This window comes from Rhamphochromis sp. 'chilingali', assembly GCF_963969265.1.
Source record: "Rhamphochromis sp. 'chilingali' genome assembly, chromosome: 11".
Taxonomy (NCBI): domain Eukaryota; kingdom Metazoa; phylum Chordata; class Actinopteri; order Cichliformes; family Cichlidae; genus Rhamphochromis; species Rhamphochromis sp. 'chilingali'.
This window is the reverse complement of record NC_137938.1, coordinates 6,118,204-6,129,397: the sequence shown is the minus strand read 5'-3', so window position 1 is coordinate 6,129,397 and position 11,194 is coordinate 6,118,204. Positions and strand designations below refer to the sequence as shown.

At 40.4% G+C, this 11,194-nt stretch overlaps 1 protein-coding gene across 2 annotated transcripts in view; it reads left to right on the top strand.

Annotated features, from left to right (window-relative positions):
• The window catches only part of snrka (SNF related kinase a), a 56,082-nt gene that overhangs the window by 40,123 nt on the left and 4,765 nt on the right, over window positions 1–11,194 (top strand). For both annotated transcript variants that reach the window (XM_080895935.1, XM_080895934.1), the window contains exons 4-5: window positions 1,582–1,794; window positions 6,851–6,985. In XM_080895935.1, coding sequence (XP_080752061.1) covers window positions 1,582–1,794; window positions 6,851–6,985 — 348 coding nt within the window. The remainder of the gene's footprint in view (window positions 1–1,581; window positions 1,795–6,850; window positions 6,986–11,194) is intronic.

Below are 11,194 nucleotides of genomic sequence, written 5' to 3'. Positions count from 1 at the left end.
GATATATATATATATATATATATATATATATCTATATATATATATCTCTATATATATATAGATATATATATCTCTATATATATATATAGATATATATACACACACATACATATACAGGGTAGGCCATTTATATGGATACACCGTAATAACATGTGATATGGTTGGTGATATTAAAGTCCTGTTTGTGGCACATTAGTATATGGTGTGCTTGGTTTCAACGTAACTTTATTCTTTCATGAGTTATTTACAAGTTTCTCTTTGTTCACAGCCATTGACATGTCGAAGAGGTTAACATGTGAGGTTAGATAGATAGATACACACACATACACAGATCATCTGTAATCCTTCTTTTCTCTTTTTGTTTATATGTATGAAGGAAAAACTCTTGATAAGGCCTTGTTTAAAAGAGCTTGAAGACAACCATCTGGTGTTCTACACCAGTGCAGACATTGTGCTGAACATTATTAGACATCACCCTAAAATGTGTGTGGGAATTTCCTTCATTATAAGGGTTGTATTTGTAGGAATCTATTAAATTATGCACAGTAACCACAATCCCACACTGAAATTCAAGCCCTCTGTATTAATGTTAGTCATCTCACTAGATTGCAAATCCCACCTAATCCTGTTAAATTGCAATCTCAGCTTTCAAGAGTGTCATTTGTGTGGAATTTAAGCTGCCAGCTGTAGTTTGACATACCCAGCTCATTCAAAGCAAATCTCAAACACAGTCTGTCACTCTACATCATCTGCTCCTCCTCTCCACACAGAGCATCACATTACTGACGCAGGCTAAACTGTACTGAGACAACCAGTGCTGAACCCCGCAAGAATGAAGTGTCCAGCCACAGTGCTGCTGGCACTTCTACAAAACGTCTTGCAACAACAAATAAACCTAAAACAAACTTAAGGAAAAACACCACCAAAATTGAGTGTTGTGGCATTCTTAACACTAAACAAAGCACAACGCTTGTTCTAATAGGTAACCTAGCACCGGCACAAGGGACAGGTGGAGTTCAGCATGCAGATGGGTCCAATCTGATCCGGCAGCATCTGTATCTAATCACATAAAACAGCCACTGAGAGACGTGGAATTCTGGCCCAATAGCAGCTTCTGATACAGTTTAATTTTTCCCCCCATTTTCTATTTTATTTTTTTTATTTCTTCCTTTGTTTCACAAAAAAGAATTACGTAAAACTGAACAATTTTAAAGTCTTTCACTTCTATTTATAAACATTTAATATATGCAGAATGAATGTGTCACATTAATAATTAGCTACTCACATTGATAAACCTTCACAACAGGGACCTGGCTAGTGCCAAGAAAGGGCTGGAGATGAATGCGCAGGAGCCAGATCTTCCAAAAAAGAGCAAAGGGTGTGCCCACTGTGGGTGAATCGTGTAAATGTACCTAGGTGGTTCACTCAGAGAAAGTCTGTGTGGGAAACTTTAGGTGTTACAATTTGAAGCTGTTAATATTCAACTAGTCAGAGACCACTTAAAGCCATACTTAAAGTGATACTTTAACCGGATTTGATTTAAGTGTGTTTTCCCCTCTCTCCTTTTCTCATTTTCCTCAGTCTGATAGACCGCATGCTGCAGAGGGATCCCAAACAACGAGCCTCCCTGGAGGAGATTGAGAGCCATGCCTGGCTGCAGGGGGTGGACCCATCCCCAGCCACCAAGTATAGCACTCCCCTGGTCTCTCACAAAAACCTGTCAGAGGAGGAACATAACAGCATCATCCAGCGCATGGTGCTGGGAGACATTGCAGATCGGGAGACCATAGTCGAGTAAGTTGTGCTTCAGCTTTTTCTCTGGTGTTTGCACAGTGAAACCACAACAGATCCAGGGTGATGTAATCACATTTTTATAGGGTGTTCTCTGCTCTTAGTGATCACTCAAAGTCAACTTTAAAGATTTTACTGATGAGCATTTGTAGATGGGGGAGCTGTTTGCCTTTTTAGAACCTCTTTTTATAAAATGCTGTTCAGTGAACCCTTAAATGTTTTGGCTGCACTTCATTTTAAAAGTAGGTGATTAAGGGGAAATTGTCTCTCACTTCAAAACTGATATCATTTGCAAACTCATCAGGAAACCTTATTTGAAACGGAACTCATTAGACCAACACAAGCATCATCAGTGCCGATTGATGCTTTATTTTTGAGGAGGGGGTCAATGAACAGATTAGCCTATAACTTTTGAAACTTTAATAAAAATGACACCAACGGCACTAAGCAGTCTGCCATTGTGAAACCTGTTTCACTTTAATGTACAATTGTACAAGGAGCCAACTAACACAGCACGCATCAGCACAAAGCCCAGAGCATCCTGACAGATGTTTAACTCAAAGAAGCACCAGCTCGTTACCTTCCAGCCCTCAGAGAAGCCTGGTGTGTGCTTACATACTGAAAAGCAGAACGTAAGAGGAATTAAACAGAACATCTGTTGATTTCAGAGTCAGGATTTCAAGTTCACACTTGTTTCTGACAGACTTGCAGTTCACTGCTACCTCCTGCTGTGAAGATATTACCTGTGGTGTGATAGAGTAAAGAAGAATATCTCTGTATGTGTGGGGATGCTAGCCTTTGAAGAGAAAGAGGCATTGAGAGTTTTTGTTGTTGTTGTTTTTGTTGATTTAAAGTTGTATATAAATGAAGACCTTGCCAGCAGAGTTCCACACAGTTATGATGAAGCTTATCAGCAACGGTTAGGTTTCTAAGTATGTGGAGATGTTCCAAAACATGCAAATAGACTGGCATATTTATAAGACTTTTCTAGACTAATTGACAATTCAAAGCATTTTAGACCACAAGTCACATTTATTCATGCATGCATAAAGTGTTTTATTCTATATTTCACACCCACAGGTGCTTTAGTACCAGTTAACCAACTCCATGTCTTTGCACTGTGGGAGGAAACTGGAATACCTGGAAGGGTCCCTCGCAGGCACAGGGATATCTGTAAACACCACATAAAAGTAACCCAGCAGGGGTCAAACCCCTGGGTAATACAGTGCTGGGTGATACAGTGTTAATTCATACCGGTGCTAGTTTTAATAGCTTTCTACTGTGTAAAGTTGAGCCCTGAGCGTTACATACGTTAGCAGGAAACAGATCATATTTTGGTGGTACCCAAATGCAACATCAGTGTTTTGACTTTTCTCTATGCCAGGGATGGGGAACTCCAGGCCTCAAGGGCTGGTGTCCTGCAGGTTTTAGATTTCATCCTGGGTCAACACGCCTGAATCAAATGGTTAGTTCATTACCAGGCCTCTGGAGAACTTCAAGACATGTTGAGGAGGTAATTTAGCCATTTAAATCAGCTGTGTTGGATCAAGGATGCATCTAAAACCTGCAGGACACCGGCCCTAGAGGTATGGAGTTCCCCCACCCCTGCTCTATTCAATACTGAGTTATTGAAGCACTGTCAGATCAAGTTCTTTGTTTCTATGAAAGCTGCAAATATTTTCTGTGTTTGTAGGGAGCATTGATTTCTGATGGATGTGTTGTGTCAGTGTGTGTGATGTTGTTACTGCAATTAGGCTTTAATCCACACCCTCCACTCTCCTCTTTCATGAGTTTCATGCAGCATCAATCTGCTGCATGAATCTTCTAAATCTAAACACACATTGAAAGCGAAATGGTGATCAGGCAAAAACTGAATGACATTCTATGAGTGCAAAGGACTACGGGCGAAATGACTGCAGGCAACATGAAGTGGATGGGACCTGAGATAAATTTGAAAGTGAAGAATACTGTTGACTGACATCATTTGGATAGTCACCTAGGCAACCGGAGTGTGGCATGTCAACAAGCGACCTGCCATTAGCTTCAAAGCGATGTGTGACAAATAAATGGCTTCTAATGTAGAGCGCCGCTTTAACAAGTGTGTTCATTCAGTAACAGCCCTGACAACAAGATTTGAATAACCTTTAATACACTCGATTTAAAAAAAAAAAAAGTAGATGCAGCACATTTATTAACAGAAATAGCCAGAGGAAATTACTATTTATTTATTTATTTTTATAAATTAATGCTGCAGTTAATGTAATGTTATCAGTCTGCTTTAACACTGATAAGGTGCAGACAGATATTGGCTTAGGTGCATCTTTGCACACTGAGTAATGAGAGATGCTGTAGATGTAGGTGGTAGGTTAAAACAGAAGGGAAAACCTTCTAACGGGAAGAGCAGTGGAGGAGCCAAGGAAGTAGAAAATATAAACTCACGTTGTTAAAACTATAATTTATTTACAAGAAAACACTAAAATACTCTGGCCAGGTAGAACATGAAATTAAAAACATTAAAACAATACAGCTAAAATCCAATGGCCTCAGCCACGAAGATAAAGTCCAATAAAAGTCCAAACGGTGCAGAAACTGGCAGCATCGTCACCGTCCTGTCTGCGTCTTCGTTCTGATGCCAACTAAAAGGAGAGAGGGGCAGCAGCAGTCACCATTCTTTGATTCCACCGGAGATTCGTCCTACATGGGACTGATTGGGACTTACCCCGGATGGGCAGAGCTCCAAACTCTGCCTGCCACTTTGCTGTGCTTCACACGCATAGCCATGGTCTCGCTGTCCCAGGGACATAAGGCGCCATCCCGCTGCCTCTCAATCCCTTGCCATGGGCCTCTCTCACCGAGGAGCTAGCTCCCCTCAGCACCAACACAGACCGCTCTGCTCATCCCCGATCACTCTCTCCAATGCGCAGTTGTCTGCGATCTCCAGTCCCGTTCTCCTTTGCCGCACGCCCCGGTCAGCTGCCTGTAGCCGGGCCTCCGTGCTGCTCTGCGCGGCCGTCGCCAACCCCGGTTACCACGCCATGTTTCTCCTGATGTTTCTCACGCTCTCTCTCCCTATTATTGAATAGCTGTGGCGAACCCTGATTGGTCCCAGGTGTGTCAGATTAATGATCAGGAGGGGCGGTGGAATGGGCATCCCCCCCGGAACAAATCACATATCAAAACAAAAAAGCATGTAATAACCCCGCAAAAATAAAACACTACACGCTAATAAAAGATAATAAAAAAATAAAACACAGCACTACATGCAAGGAAATAAAAACACCAAGTTAAACTTGACCATTCCACCCTGTGACATCTTTACAGTGTACTGCAAGTCTACAGTGTAGGCAAAGCTGTAGCATAAGCCTAGATTTTAAGCTGAACCTTAGGCTGTATCCTGATGTGCACAGTCCCAGAAATGAAACTATAAATCACAACAATGCAGACCTTAGTGGGTGTGATTGCTCTGTTTGATTGTAATATGTACTGTATATTGATGAGCACCATGAGAAAATGTAATGTAAAAGTGTATATTTATGTCTGACTTGTTCACCAAGCTTATGCAAATTCTGATGGTGTAGACATGGGCTCTTTTTCTCGTTTTAACCACGATTCTAAAGACTTCTCTCCTTCCTTGGTGTCAGTAAAAGGATTGGTTGTTCAAGGTTTATTAGTTCCAAGTCCGACGTGTACATGAACTTAGTTTTTGTGGTGAACTGTAGATAAAGCTAGACAGGGAGAGACACTGTACAACCTGTACCAGCAAAAGCACGGAATCACACTCCATGTCATTCACACACAGCAAAGAGTGACCTGGCTTACAGTAATCCACATCAAAGAACAAAGTAGGCTGATACCCATTGAATACATAAAACCATTCTAAAATATATGTACTTCTTTAAACATTTTCCTGTTGTTTTGAGCTGCTTTGTGTGAAATTAAAATTAGTTCAATATAGTTCTGTAGAAGTTGACCACATGAGGGGAAGCTGTTACTGTGAAACGGCAGTGTCACTGGCTAATGATATCTCAGTGATGTTGTTACCAAATGCACTGCACTGTGTTTCAGAAGCAACTCTTTGTGCCGTGTCCCTTTTCAAAAATTCCACACCCATCAACTGCACTGCACACAGTATACGAGGAAGGGAAGAAATGAGACACAGGAAGGTCATAGTGTACCAACAAGTTTCAAAGACCCTTTATAGAATACATGGCCCATTTATGAAATTATGCAAGGGCCAGAACAAAACCAATTCATATACTCTTATGTCATAGATGCGCACCCTGTGCATTCCCAGGATTACTCTGACAACATTGCCTGTTTTAGTGTCTGGTTGTGAATCTCAAAGATCGTTCTGCTGTCAGAGGTGCAATGTAAATGTAGAGAACTCATTCCTCTGAGCCAGCATCATCGTCAAGCTCAGTTTACATTAAGGGCCTTACACAGCACACCTTTTAATTAAGTGGGCTGGACTAGTGAAACTCCTTTCTATCAGCGTAAGGACATTCAATTACACATTTATACCTAAAATATATATGCTTCATAATCGTCTGTGTTGTGTCTGTGGAAAATGCAGCACTGTCAGGGGACTTTGTGATCTTTGCAGCACAATTGTCGAGTTCACTGTCTGAAGATGACAGGGAAAAACTGGATTTTCTTTTTTGAAATTGCACTTATGTGTCTCAGTGTATCTCAGGATTTTTGTAAATGGATCACCTGTAACTTCTGTTATCTGGTAAATGCTTAGAGAAGCATGTTTCACTTGGTCTTTTGGTTTCAGCTTTCAGAAAACTTTGGCTAATGCCCAAGTGAATATTTTCAGAATGCGCTTATACTTCCTTACACTTTACACATGCAAGCAAAACTATGTTCACTGGTTTTTTTTTAAAATATACATTGTTATGTGGTGGTTTTACTGGTTCAACTTGCTTGAGATGAAGTTAGAATGTATGTAGCCCAAGAGCTAAAATGAGTTCTCAACTCTGTCCCTTTTTTTTTTTTTTTTTTAAATCCAACATGCTGTCTACTTTATATGGTCCTAAAGTGTGATTTGTTGTTTCAGAGCCCTAGAGACCAACAAATACAACCACATCACAGCTACATACTACCTGCTAGCAGAAAGAATCCTGAGGGAGAAGCAGGAGAAGGATGTGCAGACCCGCTCCTCAAGTCCCAGCAACATCAAGGCACACTTCAGGTAAAGAGCAGCAAAAAACTCAAACACTGCTAAAGAAAGGAAATATCCCTTCTCATGCGTGCACAAAAATTCTGATATTTTAGCAAACTAGTCGAGAGCGTGAGTAACAAAATATCACTGCTTGTGGTCATAATGAGTGTCTGAGTCACTGTATGAGCCCAGAAGAGGGCAACTGACCTATCTCTCAGCTGCCTCACACGGCAACCTGTCTGACTCCACTTCGCAGGGCTCAGCCACAATTACTTAAGACTAGGTAGATCTCTAAAGGTTTCATTTCCATTTCTGGGTTCACCGAGCCTCCACCTGCTGAGCTCAGGGGAGACAGTGCAGAGGAGATGGTCTGAGTCATTAGCATATTCTCCAACCTTTTAAAGTTCACCCTTTGTCTTGATGCTTCCATTACTGCAATTTTTTTCTAATTCTAAAGTGAAAAATGGGAGCAAGGCTCCCATCCAGCTAGCTGTCATATCACTAAGAACTGAGAACATATCCTGGTTCATGCTTTAGCTGTCCCAAGTATTTCCTCTTTGTTGCCTTGCCAACATTGTTCCTTTGGTTATAAAAGGAAGAGAGACAAAGGAGAGGAACAAATAAGGAAGAGAAGAGTGAGGAGGCTTCAGCGGGACTGCTGTGGTTGTAAAACTCCCTGCACATTCCCCTATCCAGTTTTCTGTGAAATGCTTTGGGTTTAACTCTCATTGCTACCTACACAGAACCAAAGTAAAACATTGAGTTTAGTAGCAAGACAAGGTTTGTGTCATTGTATAGATTTGGGAACAACAGGTATTTTTAAGGGCTCAGAGCTGAATAAGCTCGGATACATGATAGAAACAGAAGCTTGGGTCATCACATTTTCAGTGCTGCGTATGTAGCAACAGCGACCTGGCTGAATACTGAGCTGATGATGATCTCTAGGCCTGCATAGTTGGTACCTGTATCAGTGTGTGAAATCAGGATACCATTATCCGCTGCTAGAAAAACTGAGAGGTCAAATCTTTATCAGATTCTCCATTTGATTGTAACTCCATTTAACTCATCTCCTGTGTTACTGATCCGTGGCCTGATGTACACAGAGCAGGGACTAATGTTTTTTTTAAGGAGGGGTCAGGCTAAACGTTTTTAACTTTCTGGAACCAGATGGAGTCTAACTGTTATTGTTACTGGTGTTTACCCTTAGATGTATTCACCTCTACATGGTTGCCTGTGCTTGTATGCATGGGACATGCTTCCTGTGCAAATGGAATTTCAAGTAAGCAGAAGCGGAGCAACTTCTCTTGTGGGATTAATTGTTTATGGACACATAAGTGTGCCCTCGATGATTGCTCTGTCTCACTGTTTGTTCCACCTCCATCATGTGAGCACTTACCTCCAGGAGTGGGTTCACCAGGCTGTTTTTCTTCAAATAAAGCTGTTAGTTCAAAGGTAACGGGTCTAATATACAGTGCATATCCTGAGGTGACATAACAACACTCTGAATTTCTCCATGTCTGTATCATTTTAGGCCATTATGTAAGATGACACTGATATATGTAATATTTGCTCACTCGGAATCGTTACACAAATACAAAAAGACTTAAATTTTTTTGATTAATTTTTTAGGAAAGTAAATATAACACACAAGTAGCATTTACGATAAAGTTTTGCTCTCGTGGTGCTCTCCGGCGATGCTAACCCTATATAAGAACCAGTCCATTTACCATTTACCAGTGACCAGTTTAACAAATATATTTTAACACTTAAAAGATACTGATTCATAATTTAATGCACATTTAACAGTCAAACCAAAAGAAAGAGAGACTTAATTCTAGCATAAAAATTAAACTACTAAACTCTAATTTTTCTGTGCCTGCCAATACGATCAATGCCTCTGGCTTTCCCAGCCAGTAGTCTGAACAAAGGCTATTCTCATTATGGATACACCAAGCAAAAGAAAACAATAAAATTCGCTTACCCTACAATGTTAATACCATATCAATCAGTAAATCAAGCCACACAGCTTGAACTCTACTGTGCACATCATCTCTGTGATGCTTTTTTTTTTTTTTTTTATGCAAAACTGTTTACTTGAACCCTGTTTGTCACTTAATGCAGATACAGTGTGCCAACCTAGTGTAAATACATTAACTGCTAAAGGACTGTAAAAAAGGGTCTGGGATTGCCATTGACAAAGTCAACATGTTTACAGTATATTTAAAATTAAGGGAATGTTTAGTTAGTGCTAAATAAATAAAATACTAGAATTTCATTCACCAAAACCGAGACAAAAAATTACTGACCATAGCACGTGGTAGAGATGTCCAGTTCAATGACTCCAGTCATGAGTGGACAGACCTAACTTTAGGCAAGTTCTAAAACCGTTTATCCATCGACATCCATTGATCTATAAGGGGTGAAATAAACTAGAGACAAATTCCCTTTGTGTACCAGGCTGTGCGCATGTCTGTATTTTAACATGGAGTCTAGTAGGGCTGGGCAATATGGCCTAAAATTCATATCTTGATATTCTTTAGCTGTGCTGCAGTGGTTTGTATCATATCTATCTAATAGACTCCAATTTGTGCATGTAAATGGAGAGTCCTCTTCACACACTGAGGTTAATTATGGAGTTCCACAGGGTTCAGTGCTAGGACCAATTCTGTTTACACTAAACATGCTTCCCCTAGGCAGTATCATTAGAAGACATAGCATACAATTTCACTGCTATGCAGATGACACCCAGCTCTATCTATCTATGAAGCCAGATAACACACACCAATTAGTTAAACTGCAGGAATGTCTTAAAGACATAAAGACCTGGATGGCCGCTAACTTTCTGCTTCTTAATTCAGATAAAACTGAGGTTATTGTACTCGGCCCTGAAAATCTTAGAAATATGGCATCTAACCAGATTCTTACTGTGGATGGCATTACCTTGGCCTCCAGTAACGCTGTGAGGAACCTTGGAGTCATTTTTGACCAGGACATGTCCTTCAATGCACATATTAAACAAATATGTAAGACTGCTTTCTTCCATTTGCGCAACATCTCTAAATTTAGAAATATCCTGTCTCAGAGTGACGCTGAAAAACTAGTTCATGAATTTATTACTTCCAGGCTGGACGACTGTAATTCATTATTATCAGGATGTCCAAAAAACTCACTGAAAAGCCTTTAGCTAATCCAAAATGCTGCAGCAAGAGTCCTGACAGGGACTAGAAAGAGAGAGCATATTTCTCCTGTTTTGGCTTCCCTTCATTGGCTTCCTGTTAAATCCAGAATTGAATTCAAAATCCTGCTCCTCACATACAAGGTCTTAAATAATCAGGCCGCATCTTATCTTAATGACCTTGTAGTACCATATCACCCTATTAGAGCACTTCGCTCTCGCTCTGCAGGCCTACTTGTTGTTCCTAGAGTATTTAAAAGTAGAATGGGAGGGAGAGCCTTCAGTTTTCAGGCCCCTCTTCTGTGGAACCAGCTTCCAGTTTGGATTCAGGAGACAGACACTATCTCTACTTTCAAGATTAGGCCTGAATCCTCCCTTAGTTATGCTGCGATAGACATAGGCTGCCGGGGATTCCCATGATGCATTGAGTTTTTCCTTTCCAGTCACCTTCCTCACTCCCTATGTGTTAATAGACCTCTCTGCATTGAATCATATCTGTTATTAACCTCTGTCTCTCTTCCACAGCATGTCTTTTATCCTGTCTTCCTTCTCTCACCCCAACCGGTCACAGCAGATGGCCGCCCCTCCCTGAGCCTGGTTCTTCTGGAGGTTTCTTCCTGTTAAAAGGGAGTTTTTCCTTTCCACTGTCGCCAAAGTGCTTGCTCATAGGGGATCATATGATTGTTGGGTTTTTCTCTGTATCTATGAAGCACCTTGAGGCGACTTTTGTTGTGATTTGGCGCTATATAAATAAAATTGAATTGAATTGGCTGGATGGCGATATACAGTATATATCTTGATATTTTTTTTAAAGCCATAAAGTAAGAACAAAAAGAGTTCTTAGTCAAAGCTGTGTCCCAGATCTCACATAGGTACTTTTATTAACATACAGCGCAGATGTACATGAAAAAATTACTCAGAAATAAATTATCAGGATTTATTAAATAATAATTCTCCATAAATAAAATAAAACAATGTTGTTATGTGCATAACAAAAAGCTCACAATTGTGCAGTCAATGTAAACTAAAAAGACCTGAGCATAAAAACAAAGACTGGGGGAGTT